Here is a 15,464-nt window from a genome sequence, read left to right on the forward strand (position 1 = left end):
ATGGGGCAACAGATTTTTTTACTTTCCAGTCCTTTGACAGCTAGGAGGAGCTTTGAGAACTGGAGTGGAGGTGTGTCGAGGGTGATGGGTTTTGTGGGTTTGGTGGGGTTGGTTGAGGAAGTAGCTGAAATGCTCCACTGGCCCTTGACTGATTATTATATTTAATGTTTGGCTGTATTTGGTCAGTTTATTAGCATTATTTAGCATTTAGAGGTCTGCTCAAAGTTTACTCTGTAACTTTGTGTGAAGGTTTACGGGAAGGGCTACTTCCAGCCAGAGCAGTACGTCTCCAAGACTGTGCTGGGGAAGATGGCCTTGCACTGTTTAAAAGAAGAGTTGTCACGGTTACACGCCAGTAATGCCCGGATGCTTCCGGAAGAAGCCGAGATGGAGTTTCTAAAGGTGAGGATGCCTTAAAGGGAAAGTCCCTGGGAGGCCAAGAGCGTGGCTCGTCACTAATCCCTGATTGGGCAATGTATGCTAAGCTCCACCCACTATGGGGGTTTAATAAAAAGCCTCAAAACCCGCCAATGCCAAAACCAACTGAGCATCCGCCGTGGAATAATCCAGTGGCTAATTTGAGCATTTGTGGTTTTTTTTTTTTTAACCCTTTGAAATTTAAGCAAGCTTGGTCTCTGGACAGGCGCTATGTAAATAACATTAATCACCCTCGTCATTATTATTATTATTATTGTTCTTATTGTTATTATTGTATTTTTCCCCTTGCGTGCTTCGGCCCTAGGTTGCCCAGCAGCTCCCAGAGTACGGCGTGCTGTTCTACCGCGCCGCTCGGGAGAAGAAGCCGATAATCGGAGAGCTGGTCCTGGGGATATGTGCCAAAGGACTCATCGTCTACGAGTTCCGAAATAACTCGCGCGTTGCGAGTCTCAGGTTCCAGTGGAAGGAAACGGACAGCATTTCTGCAACTGTGAGTTCTCATGGTCATATGTATTTTCTTGCTTCACTTTTTATGGCATGTTTCACAAACCATAATTGAATATTTCTATGATATGATGGCAGTAAGTGATTGATCAAGGAAATATTTTAAAAGCTTCATTTATTGTATTACTCTTTTGAATTAAACAGAATTAACAGAAATAATTAGTTAATGACAGTTAGCCTGTAAAATATTTCTTACAGTTTAATTACAGCACAAAAGACTACAAACTATCCCTCATACTCAAAAGTTGTGCTGTGAATGCTTTCCAGTAGTGAAATATAATGGCTAACAAGATTTAGCTTCTATTGTAAATACATACAGGCGAAGTTTCTCAAACCCTGCATTGTTTGTTGTGTTTTACAGCGACGGAAGTTCACTGTGGAAAGCAGCTCCAACAGGAAAAAGCACACCTTTGTAACCGAGAGCTCAAAAATCGCCCAGTATCTGCTCAACCTCTGCTCCGCACAGCACAAGTTTCACAATGAGATGAATTCTCGAAGGCTGAGCCAGAATCTGGCCTCAGGTACCGCTTGAGACTCTTCTCACATCCTTTTATCTTTAGTGTAAAGCTGTGATTATAGCTAGTATTTAAGGGTTTATGTTTATTATGTTGGTGTCTGATAAGTTCATACAAGGCAATGCTCCTATATAACCAGATAACAAGATAATCCTACCATTATCGAGGGGGACAAACTGGGTCTGTAAGTGTTGCTGAAGACATTTTTGGACAATTTCTCATTCTTTGCCGCAGACGAGAGCGCTTGGAAGTACGGGGGCTTGAGTCGGTCGCGGCACGAGCACATGAAGCGGCTGTCGTGCTCGGAGATGGTGCTCAGCCGCGCCGGCCTGAACGCCCCGCCCACCGACGCCCTCAGCAGGTCCTGCGAGGACCTGCCCGCCAAGCTGGAGGCGCGGCTCAGGCAGCGCGTTCTCCACGAGGCCCGGGAACTGCGTCGGGAGTGCAGGTACGCCCCCCGTTACCGCCATCTACACATCAGTCTTATATGACTGCAGGGAGACCCCCCTTCCCGCCATCTCCACATCAGACTTATATGACTGCAGGTAGAACCCCCTTACCACCATCTACACATCAGTCTTATATGACTGCAGGTAGAACCCCCTTACCACCATCTACACATCAGTCTTATATGACTGCAGGGAGACCCCCCTTACTGCCATCTACACATCAGTCTTATATGGCTGCAGGTAGACCCCCCTTACCGCCATCTCCACATCAGTCTTATATGACTGCAGGGAGACCCCACTTACCGCCATCTACACATCAGTTTTATATGACTGCAGGTAGACCCCCCTTACCACCATCTACACATCAGTCTTATATGACTGCAGGTAGAACCCCCTTACCACCATCTACACATCAGTCTTATATGACTGCAGGTAGACCCCCCTTACCGCCATCTCCACATCAGTCTTATATGACTGCAGGGAGACCCCCCTTACCGCCATCTACACATCAGTCTTATACGACTGCAGGGAGACCCCCATCTCCACATCAGTCTTATATGACTGCAGGTAGACCCCCCTTACCGCCATCTACACATCAGTTTTATATGACTGCAGGTAGACCCCCCCCTTACCGCCATCTACACATCAGTTTTATATGACTGCAGGTTCTCTCCCTTCACTCCCGTAACCGCCATCTCCACAAGAAAGTCCTTCAGTTAGACTTACGTGTGTGTACTATCCTGAGTCATGGCTTTTCAGATGCTAAAGAACGTCATGGACCTGGCCTGTAACTAGCTTACTAACTAACTCACTAAATCACTCACTCACTCACAGTATAGCTGCAAACTCCAGTGTCTAAAGCATGTTGCCCGAGCTGTGTAAACAATGCGTAACGCATGGTCATAGTTGACGCAAATCCAGATTATCTTAAGCGACCCCCTGCTGTAACCCTGACCCCACAGGTTAGGTCTAATTCCTACAGCGGGCCCCATTCACGTACTTAAACAACTCTACCCAGAACCCAACCAAAACACTTCTCGCAATCACAGATGAATTACTAGCCATTTAACCAGTGTGTATCTGTACATCGTATTATGTGCTTATTTAATAACAGTGTAATTACATACTGAAAGTGCTTGCTAAACGCGTGTGTAAACAGTTAATATCCATTATGATAGTTCTTATTGTAATTATATACAATTGCAGTAGATTAAATGCTAATATCTACATATTTTTTTTATTATTTCATAATTGTTTTACTATGTATGTGATTCATGTTATGATTGGTTTAAAAAAAAAAAAAGAGACTTTTAAAGCAGTGGTCACATGCATTGAACAGAGGACCGTCTGTGTATTGACTAGATCTGCTCATCTCTGTCTTTAGGCTGTACAATGAAAGTGAAGCTTCTCCATTCTAAAAAGGCAGCTGTGATGTACAGACATGGACGTGTGTGTACTAGGCAGCCATTTTAATGAATTGGGTCTCTCTCCCCCCCCCCCCCAGTTCTCCAGAACCCATCCCTCGCGTGCTGTCCAGCAGCTCCCTGCAGAAGAACGACTCCGAGGCGTACTCCATCGCCTCCACCTCCATCAGAGGTAGGGGGGGTCTGGAGGGGCGGAGGCTGCACAGGCGGCTGAGCCGCTCCGTGACGCTCGTTCTCCAAGCGGATGAGCGGCGCTCTTGGAAGGAGGCCAGCGGCCCGTCTAATGCGGCCGGAATTAGCTCCTCCCACCGACCTGCCGATCTCTCGGGTCACGGGCGAGAACCGGGTTTCTCTGGACCGCTCCCTCCTAAGTTCTGGAAGGGCAGCGTACCGGTTAGGGAACTGGGCTTGGAAGTCAAGGGATTGCAGGTTCAAATCCAGAGTGCAGAAGTCCCTGCTGTAGTGAGCACGGCATATAAGTTGGATTTGTTTGTCTCCCTGAGGAAGTCACAAGGAGTGTGATTTGATTGAGACTGAGAATGCTTGGCGGGATAATTAATCCACTGATGAGCTCAGCTCGCTGAAGGCTTTTCAGTGGAGTGACGTGTCCCATCGCTGGCTATAGAACTCTGACCATACCAAAGCTAACGGTGGCTAGTCCAAAAACTAGTAAAAGCCTCTTTCAATTAAACTGAGATACAAATAATTTGAATTGAGGATTCAGTCATGGAAAAATGGTTGCCAACTAAAGCATGGCAGAAAATGCAGAAATGTTTTTTTTTTTTTAAAGACAGGGTATGGGACGACTCAAGTGAGGGGCACGCTGCTGTTGAGAAAAAGTTAACAGACAAGATTTTGTTTTTCTCACGCAGTGGACACCCCGACGAGAGTGACCCCAGAGAGGGAAATCATATGCGTGTCCCTGAAAAAGGACCCCAGACTCGGCCTTGGTGAGTAAAAGTCATTCATGACAAGTTTAAGAGTCCCTTGCGCTGCATTTCAGGATAACATCTAACTGGAATGCATGTACTGTATACTGTAGCTGGCAAAACAGAGCGAAGGTATTCCATTCTTTTTGTCCCTCACTGAATAATGGAATGCATGTCTAATATATTACATTTTATAGAAAAATTTTAATTGTGATTATGATATTACAAAATTTGAAACAACATTGCTGCAATATAATGTTCACTATTACAGTGTTTTAAGTCAATTATAAAGTAATTTATTGCAGTGTATAGAAATCACAATACGCATTTAGTGCTAAGAAATGATATGAGCTGCTTCCTCTGTGTCCTGTTCATGATGCACGGTGCAGGCTTTATAATCGTTGGGGAAGACAACACAGGGAAGCTGGATCTTGGGATCTTTATTGCCTCGGTTATACCTGACGGGCCAGCTGACAAAGATGGCCGTATCAGACCAGGTAATATCTTAAATATGATTTAATATGAATTTCTTGTCAAAAATGAGTATTCATATTTACTATTCAGTTTTGGTCTTATTTTTTACTATCCTTTATTCCTGCATGCATTTTGCTTTCATATCTTCCTCATGGGAGCCTATATCAGATTGGCAGCTTAAATGCAATAAAAGGAGATAGGAGGAAAAAAAAAAGGATTACAAATCTGTGTGTGGTGTTTTTTTCTTTGTTGATATTGGAGCTTTCTTTCATCGATATTTAAAGGGTTTTCCAAAGGTATGTGTTTGTGTTTGTGGGATGTGCTTAAGGTGGCCGGCTGATCTCTCTGAACAAGATCAGTCTGGAGGGGGTGACCTTCAGTACGGCGGCCAACATCCTGCAGAACTGCCCGGACGAAGTGGAGCTGATCGTGTCCCAGCCCAAACGTACGCTAACCTTAGCTTCCATAGCACAGTGGAGCTTATCGTGTCCCAGCCCAAACGTACGCTAACCTTAGCTTCCATAACACAGTGGAGCTGATCGTGTCCCAGCCCAAACGTACGCTAACCTTAGCTTCCATAACACAGTGGAGCTGATCGTGTCCCAGCCCAAACGTACGCTAACCTTAGCTTCCATAGCACAGTGCAGCTGATCGTGTCCCAGCCCAAACGTACGCTAACCTTAGCTTCCATAACACAGTGGAGCTGACGTGTCCCAGCCCAAACGTACGCTAACCGTAGCTTCCATAGCACAGTGGAGCTGGTCGTGTCGCAGCCCAAACGTACGCTAACCTTAGCTTCCATAACACAGTGGAGCTGATCGTGTCCCAGCCCAAACGTACGCTAACCTTAGCTTCCATAGCACAGTAGAGCTGATCGTGTCCCAGCCCAAACATACGCTAGCCTTAGCTTCCGTAACACAGATAGAGAAGGGTAGCTATGAGAATCAACCCCCCCCCTACTTGACCCAGATCTGGCCTCCATTACATGTCAATCCCAATGTTGATGTTTCCATGTGTTTTTATTTGGTCTTCGTGAACAGAAACGTTGCAGGACAGCAAGAGCTCGCTGACGCAAAGCAGCATGGGACTGATGATGGAGCGCAGCTTCGACTCCCAGACCACGCTGACCGCCGAGTACCGGCCGGCCGTGGAGGAGCTGGAGGAGGTCCTGTCTGGAATCATGACCCCAAAATCCGTCCGAAGGCTGCACATACCCGTGGTGCGAATTCTGGACCCGCAGGTACGTCTAAATATGGGGGATGGATCCCATGTACACATCCTGGGGCTGTTGTTAAGGACAGTGATATCATACACTCCAAAAAGTGCTAGGATATTGTGTCTGTGGAGAGAGAGAGATATATATATATTTGGGACAGTTCCATTGAAATTCAGTTAATTCAGTTCAGAAAATTAGTTTTTTATATTCATGTATTTAAAGTTAACCATGTAATGTAATTCTTGTGTTTTTCCTTGTTCTGTGATTGATACAGGATGGCCGCTCCAGATCTTCCTCTATATCCAGTTTGAGGCCAGCAGAGCTGCTCTTTGTGGAACTGAAGAAGGACAATGGCAGCCTAGGAATCAGTGTCACTGTAAGAGAACTACACACTATTCCTGCTTGTTACTCTAAGCCATTACACCAAGTCATTACTCTGAGCCATTACAATAATGCCTTAGCATACAGACATGCATACAGTGGCAATGCTGCAGCAGCAATATATGGATGTACTGGAGTTTTCTCCAGTCAAGTTGCATCCATTTTGGAAAAATACACACCTGCTAGAAAAGATCTGAACAAGGAAAGGGTCAAGTTTGAACCAATTCTCTGTGTGCTCAGCACGATGTAAATTTTCCCAGCACTTGTAAGAGGCCTCGTAGTTTTTTCTTTCTTTGGTCCATTGCTGTATTTAAAAAGTAACACCTTGTAATGGCTACGCTTGTCCTCAGGGGGGCATCAACACCAGCGTGCGCTACGGCGGGATTTACATCAAGAGCCTCGTTCCTGGAGGAGCCGCAGAGCAAGATGGCCGAGTGCAGATAGGTAGACTCCCCACCCCCCCCCCCCCCCCACCACAAAATTAATGAATGAATTAAAATACAAATGTCATTACTTTTATCAAAGCAAAGGCAAAAGCGGCAGGTGCTTGGGCACCCAGATCCCCAACCCCCCCCCCCCCCCCGATTTATTGGTTTGCAAAAAGGAGTGCAAGAACATGCTAAAGTTTTCTAAAACCCTTGGGGTCTGAACCAGTGCCTGAAACACTGAAGGTCTATATCAGAACAGTGAACAGAGATAAAGCTCCGTGTAGATGTATGACAACGACAGGCTGCTCGCTTGTTATTCATATGTTCTGTACCGCAGGTGATCTAAAAAGCAAAGTACGCTGCCACCATTTTGATTGTAGTTTTTAAGACACGTTTGTTTATGGCATGAGACAGCTGGCCACACCCCCTGACTGTGTTGTGTTCTGTGGTGCAGGTGACCGGCTGCTGGAGGTGGACGGGACTAACCTGCGCTGTGTGACTCACAAACAGGCCGTGGAGTGCCTGAAAAAGACTGGAGAGGTACTGTATGAGTGTGCCCCCCCCCCACACTGCATCCAGACATCGTATGACTCCCCCCCCCCCCCCTCCACGCTGCACCCTGACACTGGATGACCACCCCCCCCCTCCACGCTGCACCCTGACACTGGATGACAGACCCCTCCCCCCACTGGCCCCCCACTGCACACTGACACTGTATGACTCCCCCCCCCCCCCCCCCCACCCTGTACCCTGATACTGTATGACTCCCCCCTGAAACACACACACTGCACCCTGAGAATGTATGTAAATATATGATAAAAAATATGCATAATTTCTACATTTTTTATGGTCATAGGTACCCATTCTACTAGAGAAAATTTTTGACTCATCCAAAATCAAAAACGAACCCATGTCCAAACCTTTCTTTAAGCTGCTGAACACAGCCGTGAACTTGCCTCAACCCCCAGACTTACCCATACGGCTCAAAAAGGCCTACCTGTAACGACTGACCTGTAACAGCTAACTGGTAACCCTCACTCTGTGGGTCTGTCCGCTGCTGGAGTGGAACGCCATGCTGTAGTTAATCTATAACACGCTATGCTCAGATGATTTTAGCCAGTGGCTCCCAGCCTCTCACTCATGCAGCACCTTCAGAATGAACATGTTAATAACAATCCCACAAACTAACCATTTTGTTGCGAACGTGCATTGTAATAAATGCTGAATTTTAAATGATCAGTTATCTGCAGGAATTTTAGTGGTGTATACAATGGCTAAATTACTTCAAAATTATTATTTTACCTAGTTCTGCTGTGTATACTTCTTTTTGCTCCAACTCATTGTAATTAGTTAGGATCAGACTGTTAAATTAAATTAAATTCTAAACTGAACTAGCATTTTCTACAGAACATAAGGATACATAATGATGAGAACAGGCCACTCAGCCCATTTAGGTTCGTCATTTACCTACAAACTAGAGAGTATTTTTATTTTTGCTGCATGTATCGTTGCTTGTGCCAGTAAAGAATAAAGTAAGCATATTTGATGTGTTTCAGGGAATATAAATAAGATTTAAAAAACTAAAGAAAAATAACTTTTAAGAGAATTCAAATCCATATGAGTATTGAGTTAATAACTAATCAGACCTCACTGACTGAGGTCGCAGTTGAAACGTAAACGCGCGCGCACACGCTGCGGGTCCCCGGGTCTAGCGGGTGTAGGGTCTGCGCGGGGTGTTGAGAGGGGAATCCTGGCGCGGTCCGCGCAGCGAGGCGCCCAGCGGCTCAATGCTCGCGTCTCATTAGCGGTTATTAAAGGGGCAGCGCGCTTAACGCGACCTGTCGTCACGTCTGCGGCCGGCACTTGTTTGGTTATTAACTTACAATGCAAGGGCATCGCCGAGGGTCACTGCCCGCGACAGACCCCCCCCCTCCACGCCCCCCCCCCCTCCCGCCGCACCCCCTCCCCAGTCTGTCAGCAGGATTGCTGCGTTTACCAGTTTGACATTGCCGCCGGGTCACCCCGAAACCCACCGGCGGCCACGGCGGGGACGGGACAGAGCGTTCCTGGAATCCAAACTGACGTGCGGCCAAAAAGAAAAAAGAAAAAAAAAAAAAACATATGTTTACTTTTGCTGTTATTTTTACCCGGCCCCTAATTGGATTTTAGAGTCCTAGGACAAGCTGGCACTCGCTTGTGTGCGTGTGTGACATCACAGCAGACCGGACTGAGAGGCGGAGCTTAACAGAGCATGGTTCCTTTTTTTTTTTTTTTTGATTAGGTAACCTATTGGAACGAGGCATGCAGTGTAATTACATAATGCAATGTGGGATGAATTAAAGGGCACCTTGGGAAAATTGTGTGAAAAAATATTTCTACCCTGATTTTTATTGTGTTCCTAAAGGTAGGTCTAGTTATATTGGAACTGATTTAAAATGTTTGAAGTATTTGCAGTACTTTACTTAAAATAAAAATAAAAAGTTTTTTAGCATGAACCCTGGGGGATGTTCCTGTTGATAAAGCTCTTTGTGTGGAAATAAGCAAAAGTCAATTTGCTGAATAAGGAAAGCCAGAGCCAAGCTAGCTATTTGTTGGTCAAGTAAGAAAGTGGTAGCATGAGCAAACTCATTAATTATTAAATTTGGCAAAGTAACTTCTCAAATGAAGTTAGACATAAAGCTACAACATAAATTGACATAAACAGATTCAATAAGATTTTTCTCAAAATCAACTTATCGTATTTGCATTTTCATCAGAATTTTGACCTGACTGTCTAAGCATTATTAAAAATAAAATAAAGACTCTTAGTCAACCATTGAGCCAAATAGCACACTTGTGACTAGGTTCAAAGCAATCCTTTTAATTCCCGTCCAAGACAGAACACTACTGTGTCTGCAGCATGTAAGATCCAGCGAGCAGGCAGTCTCAGTACCCCCCCCCCCCTCCCTGTTCCAGGTGGTGAACCTGGTCCTGGAGAGGGAGACCGTGTCAGTGCCCTATTCGGTCAGCACCGAGGGACAGGACGGCCTCCGCAACCCCCCCAGCCAGAGCCCCTCCCCCGTCAGGAAGCGCAGCCAACCCGCCGCCGTTCCCATGGAAACGCCCCTGCCCGTCAAGGCCAAGGACTACAGCTTTGTGTCGGACGGTAAAAGACGAGACAGCGCAAAAGAAAATAAAAAAAATTTAAAAAGAAAGAAAAAAAAGGGAGAAACATCTTCACTGAATGATGGCAGCATTGACACCGGCCTGTCACTGGAACAAGCCATCACACACCATCACCACGCACACTGAACTCTGCAAACCAAACGCACACTGCACAACACCAGACTGATAACCGAACACCTGACTGATAACTGTAATAAGTGCAATCCAATTATGCTGCCAGCTGTAGCTGAGATGGTTAATCATTTAATGCTACATAACCTAATTATATTGCAGCAGCCTCTGTAAGATCATAATTGATCTCATTATATGTAATATTGCTGATATAATCTTTTTCACGTTTGTATTGGGTCTGTTGTATTTATATTACTTTTTATGCCTTTACATTTCAAGGGAAAACACACAGATTTAATGTTATTGTAATTAATTGATTCATCCAGTGTTGGAAGATTCAAGAACATATTTATCTGAGTTGTGGTTGTCTAGATATTGTACTTGCTCTGTATCTGAAACAGTCCTCAATGACTCAACTATGCATCACTATTACATTTAAAGTGGGCGTAGCTTCCCTGGTGATACAATATGCAGTAATTTCAGATTTTTCTGTGATGGGAGACAGATCTACAGAAGACTGGTATTATATTTACAAGATCAACTGAATTTACCAACTGCAATGGGCTTTCCCCTTTAACTTGATTATGACAACAATATTTCCCTGAGGAGGCAGTAAAGTCAGGATGTGGGCAGTTGAGCAGTGCAGATGACCTCTGACCCCTTGTCTTTGTGCAGAGAACACACAGGAAGTGACTTTGAGAAAGAACCTGAGCGGCCTGGGATTCAGCTTCCTGATCTCGGAGCTGGATACCCCAGAGGATTCTGGGAATGTGGTCCGGATAAAGAGGCTCTTCCAGGGACAGCCGGCAGAGGAGAGCGGACTCGTCCAGCAGGGTGACATCATCCTCGCCGTCAACGGCCTGGGGGTGAAGGGGCTGTCCTATCAGGTAAACACAGGGGTGCACAGTGAGGGCCAATTCCATGCAGGTTTTTCCATCCTGTTTGATCTTTTCTTTCAGTGTCACCATAATCAACAGATTAGGGAAAGTTTGAAATAAAGTTTGAACTTTTCGCACCCGAGAAACAACTGCACTGTGGACGGGAATGTTATTACTTCAATCTGAAAGCCACCCAACCTGAAACCGAGTCCCTCAGAGATGAAGGGAAGGCTCTGTGTATCTGTGCCCTTGAAAGCTCCTTCTAAAGCAGGGGTGTCCAGTGTTACCCAAAAAGGGCCGGTGGGGGTGCAGGTTTTGGTTTTAGCCCACCACTAAGACACCTGATTCAACTGATTAACTAATCATGGTCTTCAATCAAGACTCCAGGTAGAATCGGGTGTCTTTAGTGCTGGGCTAAAACAAAACCCTGCACCCACAGCGGCCCGTTTCGGATAAGACTGTTATCCGAAAACACCCCCGTTCTAGCGTGTCAGCATCGAGGCCTTAATCTGGGGAAATCTAGTCCCCCGGAACACACGGGATTAAATGGAGGAGCTCATTTAGGAAGTGAGTCAGGTCCAGCCTCCCGCGAACTCTGCGTGGACGGTGGCCAGCTCCCATGATGCATTGCACAGATGGCCCTGTCATTTGCCCCCCTCTGCAGGCAGTTCTGCACCTCCTGAGGGGGGGCCCAGAGGAGGTAACCCTGTTGCTGTGTCGCCCCCCACCTGGCACGCTGCCCGAATTCGACGCCAACGCCATGGTAAGACTCCGCCAATAAAGACGTTTCAATAAACAAATAATCATGTGAGAAGATTAAGGTTCACACACAGAATGGGAGCAAATGCAAATTCCCTTTTTTCAAAATCCCATTTCATTCTGCTGTACAAAGCATATCCATTTGCCGAATACATGCTTTCCTTACAATGGCTTATTTTGCGTCCTTGCTTAATTTCCTTGCGTCCTTCCCTCGTGTCCTTTCCTTTTGTCCTCCGTTGAGTGGAGCTAAGGAGGCTAGGAAAGGAGGCAAGGACAGGAAGCGAGGGGGTAAATTAAGCGATTGGAAGGAGCCCTTGCTCTAGTGTTCATGTGGAGCAGCTGTATGGCTGTATGAGGCACGATGTGATGACTGTCCCCTGTGTCTCTCAGACTCCCATTCCATCTCCCACTCGAGAGCACAGATCGAAGTCCATGGACCTGCAGGTGGCGGGCGTGACCCCCGAGTTTCAGCGGCTGCTGCTGCAGAGGGTCAAGGAGAACACCTGCAGACAGGTGAGCGGGTCTGAGGGCCGGGAAGGGCCCCAGGTGACGCAGCAGAGCCCAGAGAACAAGCCCAAGACGGAGCTGGCCCCTTCCCCACACTCCAGCTCCAGCGCAAGCAGTAATGCCGGGGACCAGGAAACAGCGACCGCCGCTGACACTGAGCCCTCCCTGGCAACAGGCTCCGCCCCGGAGGAGGAGCCAAGTGATTCTAGCGCTGCCTACACCAATCACGCTCCCACGTCTGAAAGGTAACGCCTCTCATGTTTGCCCTCAGTGACCTTAACTGAATAAAATGCACTGATCTTCATATAGATTCAAAGGTTTGACCTTCATATATATATTCAAAGGTTTGACCTTGAAAACCAAAACTGATAGACAAATCAAAATCAAGATAGATAGACTTTTGTACAGTATTGATCATTGTTGGAAAGTGGAAAGCTCTGGATGTTGTACAGCAGCAGCGATCAGTATTGGAAAGTGTAAGCAGTGGATGTTTTACATTACTGATCGTTATTAGGAAATGGGAGCTGTGGATGTTTTACATTATTGATTGTTATTGGGTAATGGGAGAAGTGGATATTTTACAGTATTGATCGTTATTGGTAAATGGGAGAAGTGGATATTTTACAGTATTGATCGTTATTGGTAAATGGGAGAAGTGGATATTTTACAGTATTGATCGTTATTGGTAAATGGGAGAAGTGGATATTTTACAGTATTGATCATTATTGGTAAATGGGAGAAATGGATATTTTACAGTATTGATCGTTATTGGTAAATGGGAGCCGTGAATATTTTTCGGAGAGAGTGTGATTTGTTTTTGGGGCCTGTGTCTACAGCACCGTCCCGGAAGACCCCGCCATCTTGGCGGAGAACGGGCTGGTCATCCAGGCGGACGAGGAGTACCTGACCATCACCTCCACCTCTGGGAGCCCCATCAGCTGCAGCTCGGAGTCCTCGGATGGCCCCATGTATGGAGTCGTGCCCAGCCTGCTGCCCCCCGAAAACGACCCGGCCGAGCTCTCTTACTTCAGCAACTACGCGTGGGACGAGTCGGAGGAGGATGAGGAAGACCCGGGGAAGGTGAGGCGCACAGAGGAATCTCCGATTCCAAGACGTTGCATTACATCAAGTTGCATGTAATAGGACTTGTGTTACTAACAGTGCTGAATGTTGGACCTATGAGGCAGTCTTTCTTTCATCTTGTTTATTTGAATGTTTGAATGTTCTAATACGAATGAGACCAACTGTAGATGTGACTTAAATCCCTTCTTCCTGAATTTCTCTCCACCAGGATGCGATGAAGGAGTTTGAGCTGAAGGTGACGCTCACCAAGTCCCGGAGCGGGAGCTTTGGGTTCACCATCGCACGGAGCAAGCTGGACGATTGCTACTACATCCAGGACGTCCTGGACAATCCCGCCAAGGCGGACGGCAGGCTGCGAGGCGGAGACCGCCTGGTCACGGTACGGTGGGAACCAAGATCTCGATTCGGTTTCGTGACGCGCCCAACCGGTGAAAATCCCGGTTTAAGGCTGCCTAGGGGCTAGGGGGGTTCACCCTACTGAAGAACTGTCCTAGTGCATGGATGGGCCCCATGGTCTGGTATTGGTGAAGTTCTACTGCATTGGTGGGCAGTGTCCCGTACCTGTTAAGACCCTGTTCTGGTGGCGTGGATGGGCCCCCAAGGTGGTCTGGTATTGGCTAAGGCTCTATTATAGTGCGTGGATGGGCCCCGTTGTCTGGTATCAGTTAAGACCCTGTTCTAATGCATTGATGGGCCTGGTGGTCTGGTTTTGATCCAGACAGTGCCAGAGCTGGCAGCCCTCAGGTTGACACACAGTTTCCACTTGTTTTTGGAAGGATGGGATGTTTCAGTCACAAGTGTATACAGTATATACGCTTAGTACTATAAAATCAGCACAGAACCGTTCAGAAGAGCGTGATGTTGTAATAGCGCGCTGGTTTTTTTTTTCGCTCTCCTTCGACGCTGCAGGTGAACGGCTACGACGTGACGAACGTGACAGACGACGTCGCCATAAAGATCCTGCGGTCCTCTACCAAACGGCTGAAGATGGTTTTGGGGAGGGCAGTGCAGAACCTGCGCGCCCCCCCTCCCCCCGACAGCCTCCCGGACATCACCCTGTACAAGACGCCGACAGGACAGCTTGGTGCGTTACGCAGCCTCGTAGGGCACATTTAGCTAAAAATGGCCATGGATACCAAAACACCAAACATTATTCTGGTGGGAATAATGGAGACCAGGGGGGTGTTTCAAAAAGCAGGATTACGGAGTTACTTGGATAGCTGCGCTGAGTAAAACCTGGAGCAGTTTTTTTTTTTTTCCTTCAGTCCACGTTCCAGTTTTGGGAGGGTTCCGGTTTTTACTCAGTGCAGTCATCCAGCCAACTCAGGAATCCTGCTTCCTGAAACAGGCCCTGGAGTGACCAATCTTCTGTGATCACAAGTGCATTCATAACTGGTTACAGAAGATAGGTCTTACATGTGCTGCACTCAGTGCCATAACTCAAACCATTAAAGCTTTTGCAGGTAGAAAGCTAACATGAGCAGTTAGCATGCAATCTGGTTGGCATTGCAGGTATAAAGCTAACAGGGGGCCATTAGCAGTAAGCATGCTATCTGGTTGGCATTGCAGGTATAAAGCTAACAGGGGGAATTAGCAGTTAGCATGCAATCTGGTTGGCATTGCAGGTATAAAGCTAACTGGGGGAATTAGCGGTTAGCATGCTATCTGGTTGGCATTGCAGGTATAAAGCTAACAGGGTGCCATTAGCAGTAAGCAAAGCTATCAGGGCCATTAGTAGTAAGCATGCTATCTGGTTGGCATTGCAGGTATAAATCTAACTGGGGCCATTAGCAGTTAGCATGCTATCTGGTTGGCATTGCAGGTATAAAGCTGACGGGGGGCATTGGCAGTAAGTGGCAGGGCATTTACGTTCTGGAGGTGGTGCCAGCCTCGCCCGCCAGTGAGGACGGCAGTATTCAGCCCAACGACAAAATCCTCTACATCTGCGGCAAGTGCACCATGGGAATGAGCCTGGAGGACGCGGTGAAAGCCTGCGAGCTCGCCCCGCGCAAGGTCAAGCTCAAGGCCGTCAGGTGAGCCACTCCCCTCACCGACAGAACGAGCTGCGATTGGTTCACCAGCGCCGCGACGTCTGACTCTCCTGTTCTGTGTCTGTCTTCTGCGTTTAGAGACGACCAGCCTGTGACGTCAAAGGGAAAATGGAATGGTATGTTTTCATATAATTATATTATAAAGCCTCGTA

At 46.9% G+C, this 15,464-nt stretch overlaps 1 protein-coding gene and 1 long non-coding RNA gene across 4 annotated transcripts in view; one reads left to right on the top strand and one right to left on the bottom strand.

The window, feature by feature from the left end:
- The window catches only part of ptpn20 (protein tyrosine phosphatase non-receptor type 20), a 50,949-nt gene that overhangs the window by 16,541 nt on the left and 18,944 nt on the right, over positions 1 to 15,464 (top strand). For all 3 annotated transcript variants that reach the window (XM_035399948.1, XM_035399949.1, XM_035399947.1), the window contains exons 14-34: positions 250 to 402; positions 743 to 928; positions 1,304 to 1,463; positions 1,692 to 1,905; positions 3,411 to 3,502; positions 4,203 to 4,280; positions 4,649 to 4,756; positions 5,062 to 5,178; positions 5,774 to 5,973; positions 6,224 to 6,325; positions 6,681 to 6,774; positions 7,213 to 7,298; positions 9,714 to 9,903; positions 10,710 to 10,921; positions 11,577 to 11,675; positions 12,062 to 12,423; positions 13,015 to 13,258; positions 13,470 to 13,640; positions 14,171 to 14,345; positions 15,084 to 15,294; positions 15,391 to 15,428. In XM_035399948.1, coding sequence (XP_035255839.1) covers positions 250 to 402; positions 743 to 928; positions 1,304 to 1,463; positions 1,692 to 1,905; positions 3,411 to 3,502; positions 4,203 to 4,280; positions 4,649 to 4,756; positions 5,062 to 5,178; positions 5,774 to 5,973; positions 6,224 to 6,325; positions 6,681 to 6,774; positions 7,213 to 7,298; positions 9,714 to 9,903; positions 10,710 to 10,921; positions 11,577 to 11,675; positions 12,062 to 12,423; positions 13,015 to 13,258; positions 13,470 to 13,640; positions 14,171 to 14,345; positions 15,084 to 15,294; positions 15,391 to 15,428 — 3,292 coding nt within the window. The remainder of the gene's footprint in view (positions 1 to 249; positions 403 to 742; positions 929 to 1,303; positions 1,464 to 1,691; positions 1,906 to 3,410; positions 3,503 to 4,202; positions 4,281 to 4,648; positions 4,757 to 5,061; positions 5,179 to 5,773; positions 5,974 to 6,223; positions 6,326 to 6,680; positions 6,775 to 7,212; positions 7,299 to 9,713; positions 9,904 to 10,709; positions 10,922 to 11,576; positions 11,676 to 12,061; positions 12,424 to 13,014; positions 13,259 to 13,469; positions 13,641 to 14,170; positions 14,346 to 15,083; positions 15,295 to 15,390; positions 15,429 to 15,464) is intronic.
- Positions 10,838 to 15,464, bottom strand: part of LOC118217864 — a 66,220-nt gene continuing 61,593 nt past the window's right edge. Inside the window, exon 5 of the long non-coding RNA XR_004763325.1 lies at positions 10,838 to 10,914. This is a non-coding gene — a long non-coding RNA (uncharacterized LOC118217864). The remainder of the gene's footprint in view (positions 10,915 to 15,464) is intronic.

This window comes from Anguilla anguilla, chromosome 18 (genome assembly GCF_013347855.1).
Source record: "Anguilla anguilla isolate fAngAng1 chromosome 18, fAngAng1.pri, whole genome shotgun sequence".
Lineage (NCBI taxonomy): Eukaryota > Metazoa > Chordata > Actinopteri > Anguilliformes > Anguillidae > Anguilla > Anguilla anguilla.